We start from the raw sequence: 18,318 nt of genomic DNA on the forward strand, positions 1-18,318 counted from the left end.
CGATCCCAGAACGCTGGCATCACGCCCTGAGCCGAAGGCAGACGCTTAACCGCTGCGCCACCCAGGCGCCCCCAATTATTTGTTCTTGGGCAAGTTATTTTGCCTCTCAACCCCAATTTCCCCATCTATAAATGAGGGCAATAGTTCTACCTAACAGAGTTATCTTGAAGATTAAATGAGTTTATATATAAACACACACACACACACAGAACAATGCCTGGCAAAAATTAAGTGCTCCTTAAATTGAGCTATCATTAGTGCTAATAATATGACTTTGTTGTTACTGTTAGTTACTGTAGTGAACCTGAAAGGTTTTGTATTTTTATAAAAATTAAATAAGATAGAATGTTTTAGAGGTCCAAACACAGCCTTACACAGTTCTTATAGATGTGTACTATTTCTCACACATAAAGATGTTGATATCCATTATCAGCAAGGTATGTTTTTTGTGTCACAGTTTCAGAAATTTAAATGGGTTTTAAACTATCCCACCTGTCTCCCAGACTGTTGTGACCAATGGCATGAATTCATGAATTGGCCAGCCTAGATTTAGTAGCAGAGACTCTGGTTATTGACCCGGAGAAGCCACCTGGCCCAGTGGCTACAATCTCCACTTCATAGCCTAATATTCCTAACAAAAAATGATGAGCTATCTCTTTTGTTACTGGTGCTGTGTCTTTATGTGCTGTAATTCTGTCCTTTAAAATTCTTTACCGTGAAATGTTCATCATTATTGAAAATCAGATATATGTATGCCATTTTCCACTTTCTCTTCATCTAATGAAACTTGGTTTACCTGGAGAAATATAGATGGCCAGAGAAGCAGATGCAGCCTGGTGACAGCCATATTCATCATCCTTCTGTCCTGTTAGGGAGGACCCTCCAGCTGTGAAGCCTAACTGGCTTATAGAGTTTAAGGCCTGGCCCAATGCTGGGAGATTTACCCTGCCCTTAGATCTTCCCTAGTCAAGGCAAGGTGCTTCTAGGGCCACAGTTGATGCTTGGGTTCATTTTAGTTCAGTGGCTCCTTCTGCCATCCTGGAAAAAAACTGGGAAACTGAAAGGAAGAACCAGAGGCTTTCTTAAGTCATTTAATCTAGAAATGATTTGCTTGGGCCAAACTCTAGCAAGGCATAAGTCTGTACACACAAGATTCAGCCAGATCTGGTTGAGGCTTCAGAGCCTTCAGAGCTGTGTGGCTATCACGACTGTATTAGGTGATCCAGATTATAGAACATTTTCATCATCACAATACATTCTGTCGGACTGTACTGTTCTAGAACAGGGGTTGAAAATAGTTTCATCTCCTCTGTCACTTCTGATTGATTGGCAGTGGCTGTCTGGAGGACTGTGTAAAGAAGATTCTGAGGCCACATCTAAGTGAGTCCTAAATTGTTTGAGAATTTACTAGCAACGTACGTCCTAGGAAGACTGAGCTGGGTGGGTGGGGGTAGTTGTGGCATAGGTCCTGGGTGTCTTCTAGACAAAGCCACAAAATAAGAATAGAATATTTAAAATAGAGGGTCAGTTGTTATTATTTAAGGAGACAGGTTATATTTTTAGCAGGAATCCTTTGGAAAGAAAGATGAGAAGCTTTAAGAGTTTTGTTATTCTTTATATAAATCTCTCATTTAAGTAGTGGTCCCTTTTGCTGTTTTCAAAATAAATTAACAATGATGCTTTGCTTTTGTGTAAAAAGAAATCACGATAGCTACCATTTTTTGGTTTATCCATGAAATAAGGAATTGATATTACATGTAAAAACAAAACCCACCAGGAATCTAAAATTAGTTTCATGTTCCTGCCACCTTTTACTGTACCTGCTAAGAAACAGAACTGATTGAGGATGGCTTTTCCCCCCACTTCCTTAATATGCTCTGGTGAAGGATATTAACATGCATGTTGTTAACAAATGGGGAATAAAATTTAAGGCAAAGAAGGAAAAGCTGGTATAGTTTGGTATAATCAATTCCTGGGTAGTCACTGTTGTCAGAATTTGAGGTATCTAATTATATTTTCAAAAACCACTAATAATTAAGGATAATTGAGGATAACTGGGACTGTTTCCTACTAGTTTTAAAACTAGAAAATGGATTTTATTTTTTTTTTAAGATTTTTTTTATTTGTCAGAGAAAGAGAGAGAGAGAGGGAGAGAGAGAAAGCACAAGCAGAGGGAGAAGCAGGCTCCCTGGTAAGCAAGGAGCCCGATGTGGGACTTGATCCCAGGACTCTGGGATCATGACCTGAGTCAAAGGCAGATGCTTAGCCAACTGAGCCACCCAGGCGTCCCTAGAAAATGGATTTTAAAACAAGAGTACCAGTTCTGCAACTGTTATGTAACCTTGAGCAAATCAATTACTATAAACCCTCTGAGCCTTGGTTTCTCCATTTCTAAAAGCGAGTATAACAGTATCTGCTTCCATGAGTAATGGGTAAGGAGTGAGATATAAAACCTCACTTATGGGGTGCCTGGGTGGCTCAGTTGTTAAGTGTCTGCCTTCGGCTCAGGGCGTGATCCCGGTGTTCTGGGATCGAGCCCCACGTCGGGCTCTTCCGCTGGGAGCCTGCTTCTTCCTCTCCCACTCCCCCTGCTGTGTTCCCTCTCTCTCTGGCTGTCTCTCTCTCTGTCAAATGAATAAATAAAATCTTATAAAAAAAAAAACAACCTCCCTTATAAGTGCTTGACATTACTACTGCAAGGGCTCAAATGTTAAACCATGTTATTTGGGAAAAGTATACCACATGCACTTGGAGGAGAACATTCCCTGTTCTCATCTTGGCCCTGCACTTGGTAGGTATTTTTAGTGCAATTGTGAGTTTTGTGCAATTGCTTACCCTTTGAGTTATCTAGTTTTAGTTTCCTCTTTTGCAAAATGGAGGTAACAGCAGAGCCTGCTTCAGAGGGCTTGCTCAAGATTACACGAGATAAGTGTACATCAAGACCAAGGACATCTGATACGTGGCACGTGGTGAACATTCAGTAACTTAGCTCTTATGATGAAAATGCTGATGTTTAAAATAGGGGTGGCCTTGCCAAAAGAGAGGAGATTCAACAAATCTGATATTTCTTTTCCTTCCCATTCACTAATCTCTAAGCTATACAGTTTATACTAAACATGGTAAAGTGTGTACATTTTGTTTATTTTATTGCTGTTCCACTATAAATTATTAATAAGCCTCTTTTATTAGGGTTTTGGCACATTGACGGAGGCGGTAATTGGAGAAGCTGTTAGTTATCATAAAGACCTTTCTCACTCTGTAGTGTTTTTATAAGCTGCAAGCTCATGTCTAATTTGAAAGGCCTGATGTTTAAGGCCAGGGAGCAGGGCAGGAAGGAAGAAGGCTCGGTGTGGGGCAGGAGTGAATTCAGTCCTACGGGGAGCGGTTTGCCTGTCTGACCTCTGTTGTCCCTGCAGGAGGAAGGCAAGGCTCTTCAAAGACTCCAGGGACCAGAGAATGCTACCATGACCTGCCCCGGTATCTTCCCTCCCCACCCTTTCTTTAGTCCCTGTGCGTCTTCTACCCCTGATAGCAGCAGAAGGGAGTCAGAAATGATAAGCCAAGGTTGGCTTCTGTGGCTTCTTCTACAGACGGGCCTGCACTGGAGGGCGCAGCCCCAGTATCCTATAGCCCAGCCTCCACAAGCTCCAGGAACTATGGAAAATGCTTTCTTCCCCAGAAGAATATTTGAGTCTTTTGGCGTGAAGACCTAGTCCTGGGCTGTTTTCACGTACTGAGTCTTCTACTTACGGATTGCCAAAAATGGTTTATGTTTCTTTCAGAATTTTTAGGTGAGGGGCGCCTGGGTGGCTCAGTCGGTTAAGCATCTGGCTTTTGCTCAGGTCATGATCTCAGGGTCCTGGGATCAAGCCTTGAGTCAGGCTCCCTGCTCAGTGGGGGGTCTGCTTCTCCCTCTCCCTCTGCCCCTCCCCCTGCTCTGCTCATGCTTGCTCTCTCACTCTCTCATAAATAAATAAATAAACTAAAAAAAAAAAAAAAAGAATTTTCAGATGAAAAAAACATAACAACACTCCAGAATTCTATTTGGAAATGTCAAAAGTACTAGGTTCTTAGGACATTTTTCTAGGAGAACACTTTTCCTGGAATGTCCATCTCCCTGTGCCACTTGTCTCTGGCATCTCACACCCAGCACCCTGCATTCGGCTCTGTGCCCTCCCTCTCTTCAGCATCCTCTCCGTGTGCAAGTGATTTTGAAATGTTCTTCCAACCATCCTTTCTTTTCTGACTTCATTCTCATTGCACAGGTTTTAAGCTCACCTAGCATCTGTAGTTCTCGTAATAACTTACATTTTCTTTTTTGGATGGTGAAAGTGATCCAAGCCCTTCACGAGTATGTATGTGTGTGTGTGCGTGTGTTGAAGGAAATTTGGATCTGCTTTCTGTTGTTTCATAGGGTGATTTTTTTTTTTTTTTGCTTTAACTTGAGGTATCAGCATGGTCTATATCGTTAAGAATTCTACGAAAAATTGTGACGAATACATAATATTCCCTCATATGGACAGAGCAGAATTTACTTAGCACCACTAGCCATTTTGATCTTCCCGTTTTCCAATATTAAAATCAATGCATGTTTTCAAAATCTGTTCACAGTATAGTGTCATGAGTAAGAAGATGGGCTTTGGAGTTCCAAAGACCGTGGTCCAGATTCTAGTTCGGCCATTTGTTTCTAGGCCTCAGTTTCCTTCTTTGTAAATGGGGATTATAATGGTACTTACCAACAGAATTATGACTGTTTAAAATAGGATGTATATAATGTACTCATTTACATAGAGCTTCACACATTGTAAGTTCTGCTAAATAGTAACTGCAATTATAATAGTCACCATCATTAATCATGGGCAATTCGTTTTAGTGCAGTTGCTAGAATTTAAATGGTAGTACAAATACTTTGATACCTTTAATAATATATTGCTAAATTCTGGAAAGATCCTACCAATTTATAGTCACATAAATAGTATAAGTATGCATCTAATATCACCCCTTGTCATTATTAGGTAGTATATTTTTTATTATTGTATATCCATGTGTACACAAAAATGTTATCTTATAATTTACATTTCTTTGATTGCCAGTGGAAATGACTGGTTTTAAATGTTTAGCTGGCTAATTATATTCCTTTTTTGTAAATCGTGTATTGGGGTACATGTCCATTTTTCTTTTGCCTGTGCATCTTTTTTCTAAATCAGTGAGTTATTTGTATGTCATAAGAATTATTATGATTATTTTTATGCATAACTAAAATTTATTGCGCATTTGGAACTTGCAGATGAGGAAACAAGGGCCAGAGAGGCTAAGTAGTTTGCCCAGTGTTTCAGACCCTTGCCTGGCACAGAGTAAATGTGCATTGAACTGTTGCTGTCTTTGTTACTAATTGTTGTATTTCACAGCACCTGACGCAGTCCAGCACTTTGCACATAGTAGGGGCAGAATGCATACGTGGTAACTTACGTTGACACCAGCCACCCTCCCTTCTCCTCTTTGGTCTGCACAGAAGCCAGCCTTTAATGGGTGCCATGGTCACAGCCCCTGTTTTAGCTCAGATGAATCAGCATCTCCTGAACTTGACTTGATTTTCTCCATCTGTTTTTAATGATACTTTTCTAAATCGCTGTAAAATCAGGTTATTTCCCCTCACTTCATTTCTAGGTAACAAACCTGAATTTGGCAAGTGGCGTCATAAACAGAAGCAGTGCTTCAACCCCCCCTACCCTTCGGCCTGTGATCAGTCCTAGTGGCCCGACATGGTCAATACAGTCAGACCCCCAAGCTCCTGAGAGCCGCTCCACCCCTCCTGGAAGCAGGTACGTGAAGGGTCGTGGAGCCAGCATTTGGGTCACAGAGACAGCCTGGGTCCGAAGAGAGCCATTCCCACCTTGCACTCCCTGCACTGACGCCCGGGAGACAGGTGCCTTTCCACCTGTCCCAGTACTCTGGCATTTGAGTAGAGGGCCTCATTTTACTTGTAAGACAATTTGCAGGCAAATCAAAGGCGAAAGAAATTTCTGATACAATTCAGTAAGCGAAAGGTGAAAGAGGAAGAATTCATACTGTGTTCAATCCTTGTCTGTAGTCCACATTTTCATGTTTTGACTTTTGACATTTTCTCCTTGTCTCCTCATTCTTGTTTATACCTTGTACTACATTGCATTTCAGTAACTTTGGACTCTTCTTTTGGAAGGGCATATTTGTTTTTTATGTTTTCATCTAGGCTGTATAATTAAACAGCCTCCCTGGACAGTGCTCATTTGGGAAGTGGGAGGGAAATTTCCTTTATGTAGTTGAGTCAAGTGGCAGAGGATAAAATCCAAATAGATTCTGGCCATAAAGTAAGCAACTTCTGAATTAAAAAAAGAAGCCACTGTGGTGAATTCTAGTCTCGATCCATATTTTAAGTCCCCTATCAAAAAAAAAAAATGTAAGAAATGGATTCCCAGTACATCTTGCATTAGTGGCTGTTAAAAATGGGTTTAATTGCATCTGTCCCTGAGTGAAGTGAGCTAGAGAGGAATGTGACTGTTACGATGAAGTATTCTGTTCACTCCAAATAAAGATAATTGTTCCCTCCAAATAAAGAAGCTGTGCCACAGATGTCCCACCGAGTCCCGTCCCCCCCACCCCACCCGGTATCAGCACTTCCAGCCTCTGCCAGCCGGCCAGCTCTTAGCATGCTGCCTTGCCTCCTGGTTGCGAAGGGTGACCAAAGACTTGGGCATGAAGGAAATACCTATTTGCTGTTGAAGTATCTGTTGGTGTGAGAATTATTACTGAAGGAACTAATTTGGGAAGCAGAGACTCTGCCCAGGAAGCAACATAAACATAAGCACATTACATCATGCCTGAGTACAGTGTCTTTCATACCAGTAATCGTTGTGGTCAAGGGTGAAAAGAATCATCTTAACTGAGCGTTACAAAGAGTTGAAGACTGAGAGGCAGGACTGTTTCAGACAGGACATCCTCCCACGAAGTTCTCTTCGCAGAAGTCTGTCATTTGGTGATTTACAGTCTACAGAATAACCACATTCCTAAAACATAAGTCGTAAAAAAGAATTCTGTTTATACCATAGAGCCTTATTTTCCATATAAAATATTTCCAAATACTCCGTTTTCATTTTACAATCAGAGCCTTGTTTCTATGGAAAACATGTTCCCTGCAGTCTTGGGTATGTTATCTGCCTGTATGACAAGGCTGTAACCATTTTCCATACTATAAACAAAATGTCAAAACTCCACACTATGGCTGGGTTTTAGAGCCTTCTTTTGGTAGCACCTGTTTGGCAGTACTGAGACCCAGAAAGATGTGGGGATCCGTCCAGGTCAGAGCCTAGACCTACAGTCCAGCACTGTGAATGGTCTTCTCCTGGCCAGACTGTGCTTCTGAGCGGCAAGGAAATAGCATGTTATACCACCGACTTCAGAGCTCCTGTCACCAGAAAGTGGCCCCCTCAGAGTCCCCAGGCCTTTCCTCGTTTGGGTTAGTTGTACCCCAGGCAGCCCTCTCGTCCCCTGCTCTTCAAGCTGAAGGGCCATTGTCAAGTCCCATTGCAGTCTAGGGTGGCCCAGAAAACCTTCCTCTGAGCCCAGGTGACCTCTGCTTGCCAGAACAGCCTGGAGGCTCAGGTTGTGGCATTCCCAGAGGTGTCCACCCTAAAGCAGTGCTAAGGGAATTCTCCAGGGTCCTTCCAGAGCTGGCTGTGACGTGGGCCGCAGCCAGACCTCCAGCAGGCATTCTACACAGTTACCATACCCCAATGGCTGTTTTTTCCTGGGAAGTCACTGTTTTGTGGATAGTCTCTTGTTGTCCCTCTCTTAGTAGTGAGGGTGATTAAGTTCAGTGAGTATGGGATTAATAGCTTAGAGGTCTGAGTTTTATTACTGGTTTTGACACTAAGTGACCCTAAACTATTCATTTAATCTTTTTATTGGGTAAGCATACTTACGTATAAACCGGCCTGTTTTGAGAGCTTTTAGATTGCCCTTAAGTCACTTTGATCTCCCTGGAAGTGGGTGCTAAGTAAAGAAGAGGTACTCTTACTAGTTCATCTGCGATAGCAACAGTGGATTCCAGTGCCGATAAGCTCTGATAATTCACTAAACCAGGGGCTGACCTGTAAACAGTAACAAGACGTAAAGACTCCTTCGCTGGCTGTGCTTTTCCCTGCATATTGGAGGATTCAGTGACTTGGTAGCCACAGGAATGAAAACTGGTGACTCACAAGAACTCTGCAAATAGTGTTATTTTTCATTTCCCTGTGGTGTTGCTATTGTTCTCAATTTTATGGATCACACAAGTTTTCACCAGACAACCTTGTTCTTCCCCCGCTGTTTTGAAACCACCCCAAATGCAGCCTCAGGGCTGTCGTCTCCCATTGGGTCAGTGTGAGCTCAGCCCAGCTCCTCAAATCCCTTGGTTCCTCTGGTCTGTCTGGAGTCCCTGTTCAGGCTTTGTTGTGGGAGAGGAAGGCAAAGAGCCCACGACTTGCCCAGACAGTCTGAGGCCTGGCCGTGTAGCTTGCAGTTCCCTAGACGCTCTAGAGCTGGACTTGGCCAGCCATTCCTCTGTTGTTACTTTTCAGAGGTAATAAGTGAGATTAATTGCAGGCCATTCTCCAGAAGAGAAAGTAGTCAGGGCCAAAATCAGTCACATGTCGAGAAGCCTGAGGTGTACCTCTAAGCAAGGTCGATTTAGAATTCTACAATAGGGCCTCCAGGATGCACGTACCAAGTGTTCATGACCTCTTTTTTCTTAAAGGGATCAGTTTCGCTTTTTAGATGTGGATACCTGGGTATCTAAGCTTTTCTTCAGCCAATGAGGTGGGTAGGATTTTTCAGGCTGCTTTTAACCATACATTTTCTGGGCCCATGGGGCGTTGTTAGGGGCTGGAAGCCATAAGCAGAGGATGGCCTCAGTACTGCCAGCCTGGCCTGGAGTTGGACCGTGTCAGGGAGGGGCATTTTCTAGGTGCGGAGCGCTCAGCGGGCTCACAGTGCATCTTTCTTTGTGAGACCTGGAAGGGTTACTGTAAAGTCTTGGCTGCTGCTTGGAATGATTTGGGAAGGACAGGGCCTCAGACGGCTTGGCAGGAACCTGAGGCCCTGTTTTTTTCCAGTCCAACCCTTCCTTGCGGATCGAGCTGTCAGGGAATCCCACGAATGTCTGGCTTCTGCCCCTGTGTATGTTTTTCCAGCATTTGTCATTGAATTATTTTTATCCATCTCTGGCTTTTTCACACATGCAACCTGGGGATTTGTCTGTTCCTCGATATTAAAGGTGGGGGAGGTTGAAAGCAAAGCCATGAGTTTGTTCCTCCTTTTTGTGACAGGGCAAGACATCATGGGCTTGGGGTGCTTGGCCTGGCTGGTCCCCTCTCCAGAGAATAGCACAGGGGAACGGGGTACAATGAAGCGCCAAATCTTAGAAATTGGGGTGTATTTCATGTCACTCTGTCCCTCTGCCCTCTCACTTCTCTGGAACTAAATTATAAAGTGTCTGATACCCTACTTTACATAATTTTTAGGAACAAGTTTTTCAGAGATTTTGATTCTAGTTTAGCTAATACTTTTCTCCCTTCCTTCAGATTATTTCTTACAGATGTTGCTGGAGAGTCAGGTCTCTTTCCCACCTTTTCATTCTTAATCCTCAGAAATACTGAGTTTGTTGTTGTTGTTGTTGTTTTAAATAAGTCATATTCATTTTCCATGTGTGGGGCACTAGGTTAGGTGCTGGGGAGTCATGATAAATAAAACAGGGTAGTGCCTGATCTCACAGAGCTTATGGTCGGTGATACAGCTTTCATGTTCCCAGCATAGTCCTGAGCATGGTCTAAAAGATTTGGAAGACATGGTTTTTGATCACTAAGAGGTTACTATCTAGCAGAGAAAAGGAGCCGTATACACATGAAACAATTACAGAGTAGTGTCCAGTGGGACAAAGATTTAAATTTTATGGCACAGGCAATTAGAAGAAAAGATACCAAGAGGAGTGTGTAAGGATTTAAAACTGTCACCTGCTACAACATAGGTGAACCTTGAGGACATTATGTTAAGTGAAATAAGCATATCACAAAAGGACAAATACTGTATCGTTCCATTCATATGAAATGTCTAACATTGTCCAAATGGTAGAAACAGAAAGTAGAAAGCTGGTTGCCAGGGGCTGCAGGGAGAGGGGAGAGGGAATTAGTATTTAATAGCTACAGAGTTTCAGTTTCGCAAGATGAAAAAGTTCTAGAGATCTGTTGCACAAGGGTGTGAATATACTTAACAGTAGTGAGCTGTACACACAGAAATGGTTAGATGGTACATTTAAACTTAGGTGTTTTTTACTACAATAAAAAAGAGTGTTGTTAGGGCTTAAAGAGAGCCCCATAGTTCCACAAAAATTGTATTTAGTGACTAAAATGACAAAGTTTTGCTCCTGTCCTCTGCCTCTGTAGGGCAATTATCCTGAGCCTTGTCCTTGAAATGCTTCTGTTTCTTTAAGAGTGTGTTAACTTTATAGGAAAGGGGGCGTTGACCCCCATGAAGATAGCATGATGTAATAGAAAGAGAAGAAACTGTTGAGTGGACAGACCTGGATGTCCCTTAGTAAGTATGTGACCTCGGGCAAGTTACGTTGCTTCTCTGGGCCACAGTTTTCCCATCTGCTTAGATATGCAAATAATACCTCCCTCATGAAGGTGTTACGAGATTTAATTGAGTAATGTATATGAAATGAAAGGAGCCAGCTTAGTACCTGGTTTTGGTGTAGGTTGTCGATAACATTTCGTTTTCTTCCGCAAAAGAAAAAAAAGTTAAAATTGGACTTGCTTGGGGGCACCTGGGTGGCTCAGTCGTTAAGCATCTGCCTTCGGCTCAGGGCGTGATCCCGGAGTCCTGGGATCGAGCCCCACATCAGGCTCCTCCGCTGGGAGCCTGCTTCTTCCTCTCCCACTCCCCCTGCCTGTGTTCCATCTCTCGCTGGCTGTGTCTCTCTCTCTCTCTCAAATAAATAAATAAAATCTTTAAAAAAAAATTGGACTTGCTTGGGATAGGGTATTGCTACCCCCTTGGGTTAGTATCTAGTACAGAGGGAACTGGCCATCACCTGCAGATAGCGTGCTCCTCGGGCTGGATCACAGAACTGTGGCCTTTCCAGCTGAGGAAGGCAAAGCATCAGAGTGGGGCCAACAGGAGACTCTTCCTTTTTCTCTGACCCCGTTGTTGAAGGGTGACTTCTTTCTACTCACCAGGCCCTTCCTTTCTGCTATCTTCTTTTGAATGTTGAAATTTCCACTGCAGCTCGATGTTCCAGCCAGTAAACACTCATATTTTCCATCTATCCTGGGGGTCGAGCTTTGGGAGAGCTTTTCTCTGGAGGAGTTTGGAGCTTATAATTTTGTACTTTATACTGTTATATAAACAACACTCTCTAGCCAAAGAGCACAATCACAAAAAGAAACCACTTTTGGGGGGCCTAAAAAAAAAAAGAAAGCTCTTTCATGTTCAGAGTTCTGTAGAAGTCATATTTCACTTCTTATTCTCCTTCCTTCTTTCCCATAAAATAAAGTTAACCTGACTTTCCTCCTCCTGAGTCTTAGCGCTCACCATTCCTTCCCCTTGAGTAAAATGTTTCTTCAGCACACGAGTGATAAAGGCCCGTGCTTCTATCTAGAATTCCTCTGCTTCTTTTCTCACTCCACCAGACACATAACCTCTCAAGGGTTATGCTCTGTGTCAGTTCAAGCTCTGTGACAGATTCCACAGCTCCTCCTTCACCGAGAGAGCGGAGTGCCATAGGTGTTTGTGCCAAGGCCAGAATGATTGGGCTTCTGCCTATTGAAGGAATGTGGGTGAACCTAGGAAATGTGTCAGAGATCGCTGGCTGGACATCATAGCAGAGCCGGGGCAAAGTATGTGTGGGAATGTTTGGGCCTAGTATCAGGAGTGAAAGAAGTAGATCTTTCTTTATCTGCAAGCCAAAACGCAGCTTGCTTTGTGGTGTGCCAGTGTAGTGTTTTTTCAGTTTGGTGTGCTTCCTCCCTCACCCGCCAAAGTACCAAAGAGAAACCAGCTTACATTTCCTTAGGATTAACACATAGGCACACACATACACTTGCACACACCTGTATGCACACACACAGTCATTGTCGGAGGCAAGACCCTGTCTTACTTGACTGTTCACTTTCAAATTTTATATCTATCCACAGTTGGTGATTATTTTGGCTTTAAGAGGCCTGAATGACAAAAGTCTATATATTAAATGAGACTCCTTTTCTAGAATTAAGAAATTATATCAGAGTTACTTAATTCATAACTCAGTTTAATTCTCACATGGTTTTTCTCTCATCTTTCATCTTTCTAAGTTAACTCTGTTGACCAGTTTTGGAAGAGCTTGGAAAGAATCAGAGTAGTGAAGAAACACTCTATCTTTCTGACTCTTTTAGAGAGACGTTGATGATCCAGTTTTATTTTTTATTTTTTAAAGATTTTATTTATTTATTTGACAGAGACACAGCCAGCGAGAGAGGAAACACAGCAGGGGGAGTGGGAGAGGAAGAAGCAGGCTCCCAGCAGAGCAGGGAGCCCGATGCGGGGCTTGATCCCAGGACCCTGGGTTCACGCCCTGGGCCGAAGGCAGACGCTTAATGACTCAGCCACCCAGGCGCCCCAATGATCCAATTTTAAAGCTTACTGTTGACTCCATGAATTTTTATAAGGAAGACCAGGCAGCTTTCTGGAACCTGTAGCTGAAGATGCCGTCCTCCCTCCCACTCCTCTTTCTTTTTATTTTATTTTATTTTATTTGGAGGAAGGAGGGGCAGAGGGAGAGGGAGAGAGACAGTCCCAAGCAGGCCCCACGCCCAATGTGGGGCTCGATCTCACAACCCTGAGAACATGACCTGAGCCGAAATCATGAGTCAGATGCTTAACTGACTAAGCCACCCAAGTGCCCCTCCCACTCTTCTTTTTGTTAAGACTTTCAGCATGTTACCAATTAAGTACAACTAAGAAATCTTTTCTTTTTTTCTTTTTTTAAAGATTTTATTTGAGAGAGAGCAAGCGAGCACAGGGGGTGAGCCCAACACGGGGCTCGATCCCAGGACCCCGGGATCATGACCTGAGCTGAAGGCAGATGCTTACCTGACTGAGCTACCCAGGCCCCCCTGCTTTTTGTTTTGTTTTGTTTTTTAAGTCCTAGGATTTAAGAGGCTAAAAGGAAAAAATACCCTGTATCCGTGTTTTAATAAAAGATAACAATAGATTGATAGTATCTAAAAAGGAGTTAAGATCCTCTCTTCCCTTGCAGCCACTTGGAGAAGCAGTTTTGGCAGAGGTTCTGGTTTGAATATAGGTTCTTGATAATTCTTAGTTCCCTTTCCAGAAAAGAAAGAAACGTAAAGTTAGACTTGCTGAGGACATGATATTCCTATGTCCATACACAGTAGGGAAAACACGTATACCTAATCTTAACACTGAGATTTACCGATTTATTTTTATTGTGAAGTCAGTATCCATAAATTAAAATTTTGATTGCAAACCATGAAAATGCTCCTAAAGAGAGATACCTAAGAGAAGCTAAGCTTAAAAGGGCATTCAAATATGGAGCCAAATATTTTTTGGGAGACGCAAGGAGAGCTGGAGGTGGGAGAGAGGCAGTGTATGAGAGCCTAGGAATTCAAAATGTCACATCATATGGCAGGCCCCCGGGGTTCGTAATAAGTAACAGTAGAACTCTTGTCTTAATTGGACTATTCTTCTGCTTCAGACGCAGTAAAGGGATGTTTTTGGCTTTCATGAATTATCAGGCTAAGACTTGTATTAATTTGGCTTCAAAGCCAATAATCAATACCATGTTTGGCCTGGTTCTTAAAAATAAGTTTTACTACCTTTCTGTGATGAAAATGAAATATGGGCGCATCTCAGTAATGTGACTATAATCTAGAAGGATTTAGATGAGAAAAACAGGCTTTCTGGCATAGGAGGTAAGGAAACCATAAAGGGGGTTAATAAATGGGATGTCCTTAAAGGCTGGAGGAAATCAAATTATGTTCTTCTGAAACTTTGCACCAAGGAAAATTGAGTAGATGAAAGAATCTGTCTATATTATTAGTATTCTCAAATACCTCGCTTAGCGACATGAACCCAATGCATTTGGAATACCAGCCCCCAAAAGAAGAGTTTTGTTACCTTCTTCACCAAATCATCAATATATTGAAATATTTGAAAAAAGAAGAAAGGTGAAATTGGCATTAAATAGCATCCCAGATGAGAAATGGTATCATCTGGTAGTTGTTAAAAGTGTTACCCCCAAAAAGTTAAAGCGCATTTACCGAGTATCTCCTAAACACAAGACACTGGGCTGAGCTCTGAAGGAGGTATTAGACAGGGTCTCTGTTCTCAAGGAGGAAAATTAATAGTCCTATCAATGCAAGTACTGACACAATATGTGCTTAGTTGTCCAAGAAGAGGATTGTCCTGTAGATACGAGTTCAGAGGAGAAATTGATCACCAGGTGGAGAAGCTGGCACAAGGTCCGTGGAAAGGAGAGGGGCATCAGCTGAATCTGGAAGGGCAGATGGAGCACGGAAGGGCAAAGAGGCTAATTGTAATAAATTAAGAGATAATTGCACATTTACTTTGTGCTCAACACTATTCGAGGATCAAAGTACTGTGATCCACACTCCTGCTGAGTTAGAGGTGACAGTTCAGCAGGGCGGTGTAAAGATTCCTGCGCTAAATGTGTATTTACTTTTTGCACGTAAAATGCAAAGTGAGTGATTGGAAGAGGGCACATGGGTTCAGGTGAGTCACAGTTCAGGGAAGGTACTGAAGACAGGTGGAAAGAGGGTACCCTGCAGAGGAAGGGTTTAAGGTAGAGTGTAAATTCAGTCCTAGACTGTATGTAGGCTACAGCAGGTGAAGGACAGGAGGGGGGGGAAGACCTGTAATGGGCAAGGTGGTTGTAAGCATTTTCAAGGGACAGGGAATGGGAACCAGTCGGCCTGAAGCAGAGTGTTTCTGTTTGAAACACCATGCATTGGTCAGAGCACTTAGTGAGTTTTGAGTGATGAAAACTGAAATCAAGCTGGCTCTACTGTACAGAAGATTTTTCAGTTTGTATGACTAGAAAGTCTTGAAGTCAGTGTTGGGAGCTTGGGAAGCATCATGAATCATAGTTCCCACTGTCTTCCAGTTCACAGCTAAAGGTGAAATAGAGGGAAAAAATCAGAGAGCAAAATACTGGCTTTATTATTGAGAAGGATAAATCGGAGGAGATAACCTATGAATATGGCACAGTTGGGCTTCGACTTCTCAAGTCTACGTCTTTCTAACTTGTTTGATTTAATCTAAAGATTTTCTTTGTTGGCAATTTCTCTGATAATTAAAAATTTTAAGGAAGAAATAAAAAGACCTAATGCGCCATAGTCTTAAAAATGAAAAGAAAAACAAAACTTGGCCTGATTTCCAAAACGCACACCTGCATATGGTCCCAACTTTCCGGTATTATTCCAGTATTATTTCTCTTTACACGTTCATTTCCGGCCAGTGATCAGAAATAAGCCTCGTGTATTTGCCCTCAGTGCTTCTGTGCGTATGCCACTCCATTAGTTTACTCTTTTCTTACTGTCAGTCCTTCAACAGAAGCGTAAGTTGTCTTATTACTATCAGATCCCAGCGCCTTGGTGAGCAGTAGGCCCTTAAAAATAAGAACATATATGAAATGAATGTTTAAGGCGTTAGGCGTAAAGGAACGAGTAGATGGACACCCTGCCCCTCACCTGCATCTGCACGTGTCCATACCCTGTTCTACAGCATAGCATTTCCGCAGTCTTCCTTGTTCCTCTAGCAATGCCATTAAGATTTCTCTTCCTTCTCTTCCCTCCTCACCCACTGGGCTCCTGTTCCGAAAAGCTATAATTCAGAGGAAGCTCAGGCTAAGTGCTCAATTTTAATTCCTAGAGAATGGAGATGTGGGGCCCTTCTCATCCTAGTGCACTGAACAGTAGGGAAAAAAAGCCCTGCCTAGTTCCTCCATTGAACTTAAAGCTCACAACACCCACTCCCGCCCTGCCTTTCCCTTGTCATCAGGTCTTTATTGCTTCTTCTTTGGACTCTATTCAGTTCTTTCATGTTATCCAAAAATTAAAAGTGCCCTACAAGCAAGAGGTCCTCTTTCATCTGGGGGGTAGAGGCAGATATGGAGGGGAAAAGGCAGAGAACTTTTCCCCCCCATCCTTCTCCCCACCCCACCTAACCCACAGGAGTCTTACGAGCCACTCCTAGAAGATCGTGCAAGTGGAAGGGTATCCACTATCTTGGACAGCCCAGGATGGGATAGTTATCTCTTTCCTCCAGCCTTTTCACATTGGTTGCCTAATAAGTTATTCTGTGTACTGAATGTATGTTTTGTGATGTTCAGCTTTTGGTGTTCTTTACAGTGGTTCCTCTCTTCTCACTGTCCTTCATTTGATAGGCTTACTGGCACTCCCTACCTGAGCGGTTCGTATGGCCGAGGCATAATGTGGGGCCACCATCTCCCTACTCCACGTTCAAGTATCATTTCTTTATCTCTGCTATGACACTTGCCACTCCTCCTTATTTTCTGGTTCTTTGTATATTTGTCTTACCTGTCATATTAGATTGTAGGCTTTCTGAGGGCAGACATCAAGTCTTAGACAATTTTGTATCCTTACGGTGACCTACACAAAGTACACAGTAAACTTTTGGTGAATAAGCAGCTACATCAGTGCTGTCCAGCGTGGTAGCTGCAAGCCAGGTGTGCATCTTTAAATTTAAATTAATGATAAGTAAATAACATGAAAAAATCAGGTGCTCAGTCATATTAGCCCCATTTTCACAGGCTCATGGCTTCTTTATTAGGTAGCCCAGGACTAGACGGCGGATGGCTGACGCAGAAGATGTGATGAAGACCCAAGCTTGGTCAGTGGATTAAAAAAATAAAAAGGAATGAGTTTCCAAGAAAGGCATAGTCTTGATTTTCCTCTTAGGCCCTTCTGTAGATGTCAAGCCTCTTTTGTTTAGATCTAGAGATTTACCACAGATGCTGTTCTTGAACTAATTTGTGGTGCCGGGAGGGGCATATCCTGATGCCTTGGGAGCCTCGAAAGCCCAGAGCTTCTGTATTACTAGTGTCTAACCAATCAGAGCTGCACTGACTGAGCGGAAGGGGATATTTAAGCAGATCCCGGCATTATCGTTTTATTTTCTGAGATGTGCCCATGGCTGAATACTGGGGAGAGGTCTTGTTTCCCTGTGCTCACCCCGCCCCCCACCTGCTTGGCCGGCAGTTCTGACTTGGCTTATAGAGAGAGCTGCTATAGCCCTGGGGAACAGAGCCAAACATGCGGAAGCGGTTACGTGTACCAGCTCCCAGGGAAGCTGTGGCGAGCAGGGGGAGTGGGTGGGGTCCTGCCCGATGGCTTTTCAGAGAAGCCAGATCTTTGAAGTTTTGTTTTAGCAGCTGCCAGGTGTGCTGCTTCAGCACTTCGCAGGCCCACTCACTCTGTCCCCGTATCACATTTTCTCTTGACCGTGTGTGCGTCGCATACACAACGGAGCTGGAGCGTTGGGAGGGCAAATACCAAACTGCAGAGCAAGTTGCTAAACACAACCCTCTTGCTTTTTCTTTTTACATGACTCTGCTGTGAAATAGCTACTTGAATGCTCCCTTTTCCCTTTTCAGTGCTGACCCTTTCTGACCACCTGCCAAAGGAGAGGCAAACAGAATCCTCTTCTATTTTGGGAAAGTAGTAAGTTTTGAAAAACTAGAGGTCCTACATTCCTCTGATGGATTGGGTTATCACTCTGAGAATAGAACATCTCCTTTTTCCAAAAGCACAGATGACAGACCATCCCCCACCCCCCAGCAAGCAACCCTGACACTTTTGGTCTTGGAGTAAATTTCTTGAACCTACCTTTTGTACATCTTTGGATCTTCGGTGTTTAGCACAATGTCAACAGTACGTATTTATTAAATGATGGCCCTAGCAACTGCTATGCTGTGGGGAGGGACTAGGTAGGCAGAGAACCCCTCTGGTACCTACACTCAGAGCTTTCCCTGCTTCCTTGCTTTCTTGCTTAGTGAGTATCTCCTCCCGGCCAGTCTGCAGTCACCTCGAGCCGCTTCCAGCTGCCCCTAACCTTGCCCCTTCCTCTGGACTTTACTCTTCGGGAGTATAGTATCTGCTCCTTTGTGTAATTATCATATATATATATGATAATTGATATATGATATATAGATAGATATCAATCTATCTTTATTTTTCTCTCCTGAGATGTAAGTCTTTAAAAGGCAAA

General features: G+C 43.0%; 1 protein-coding gene across 19 annotated transcripts in view; it reads left to right on the top strand.

Moving 5' to 3' along the window:
* TTLL5 (tubulin tyrosine ligase like 5) overlaps positions 1-18,318 on the top strand; it is a 276,284-nt gene that overhangs the window by 136,696 nt on the left and 121,270 nt on the right. For 18 of the 19 annotated variants that reach the window (XR_015721823.1, XM_045807764.2, XM_045807766.2 and 15 more), the window contains one exon: positions 5,668-5,822. The exons of the other annotated variant lie outside the window; for it this stretch is intronic. Coding sequence is in view for 17 of the 18 variants with exons in the window: in XM_045807764.2 (XP_045663720.2) it covers positions 5,668-5,822 (155 nt within the window). In the remaining variant the exon portion in view is untranslated. The remainder of the gene's footprint in view (positions 1-5,667; positions 5,823-18,318) is intronic. 19 annotated transcript variants of the gene reach the window in all.

The sequence above is a fragment of the Ursus americanus genome, chromosome 26 (assembly GCF_024610735.1).
Source record: "Ursus americanus isolate L20-20 chromosome 26, mUrsAme1.1.p, whole genome shotgun sequence".
NCBI classification, from domain to species: Eukaryota; Metazoa; Chordata; class Mammalia; order Carnivora; family Ursidae; genus Ursus; species Ursus americanus.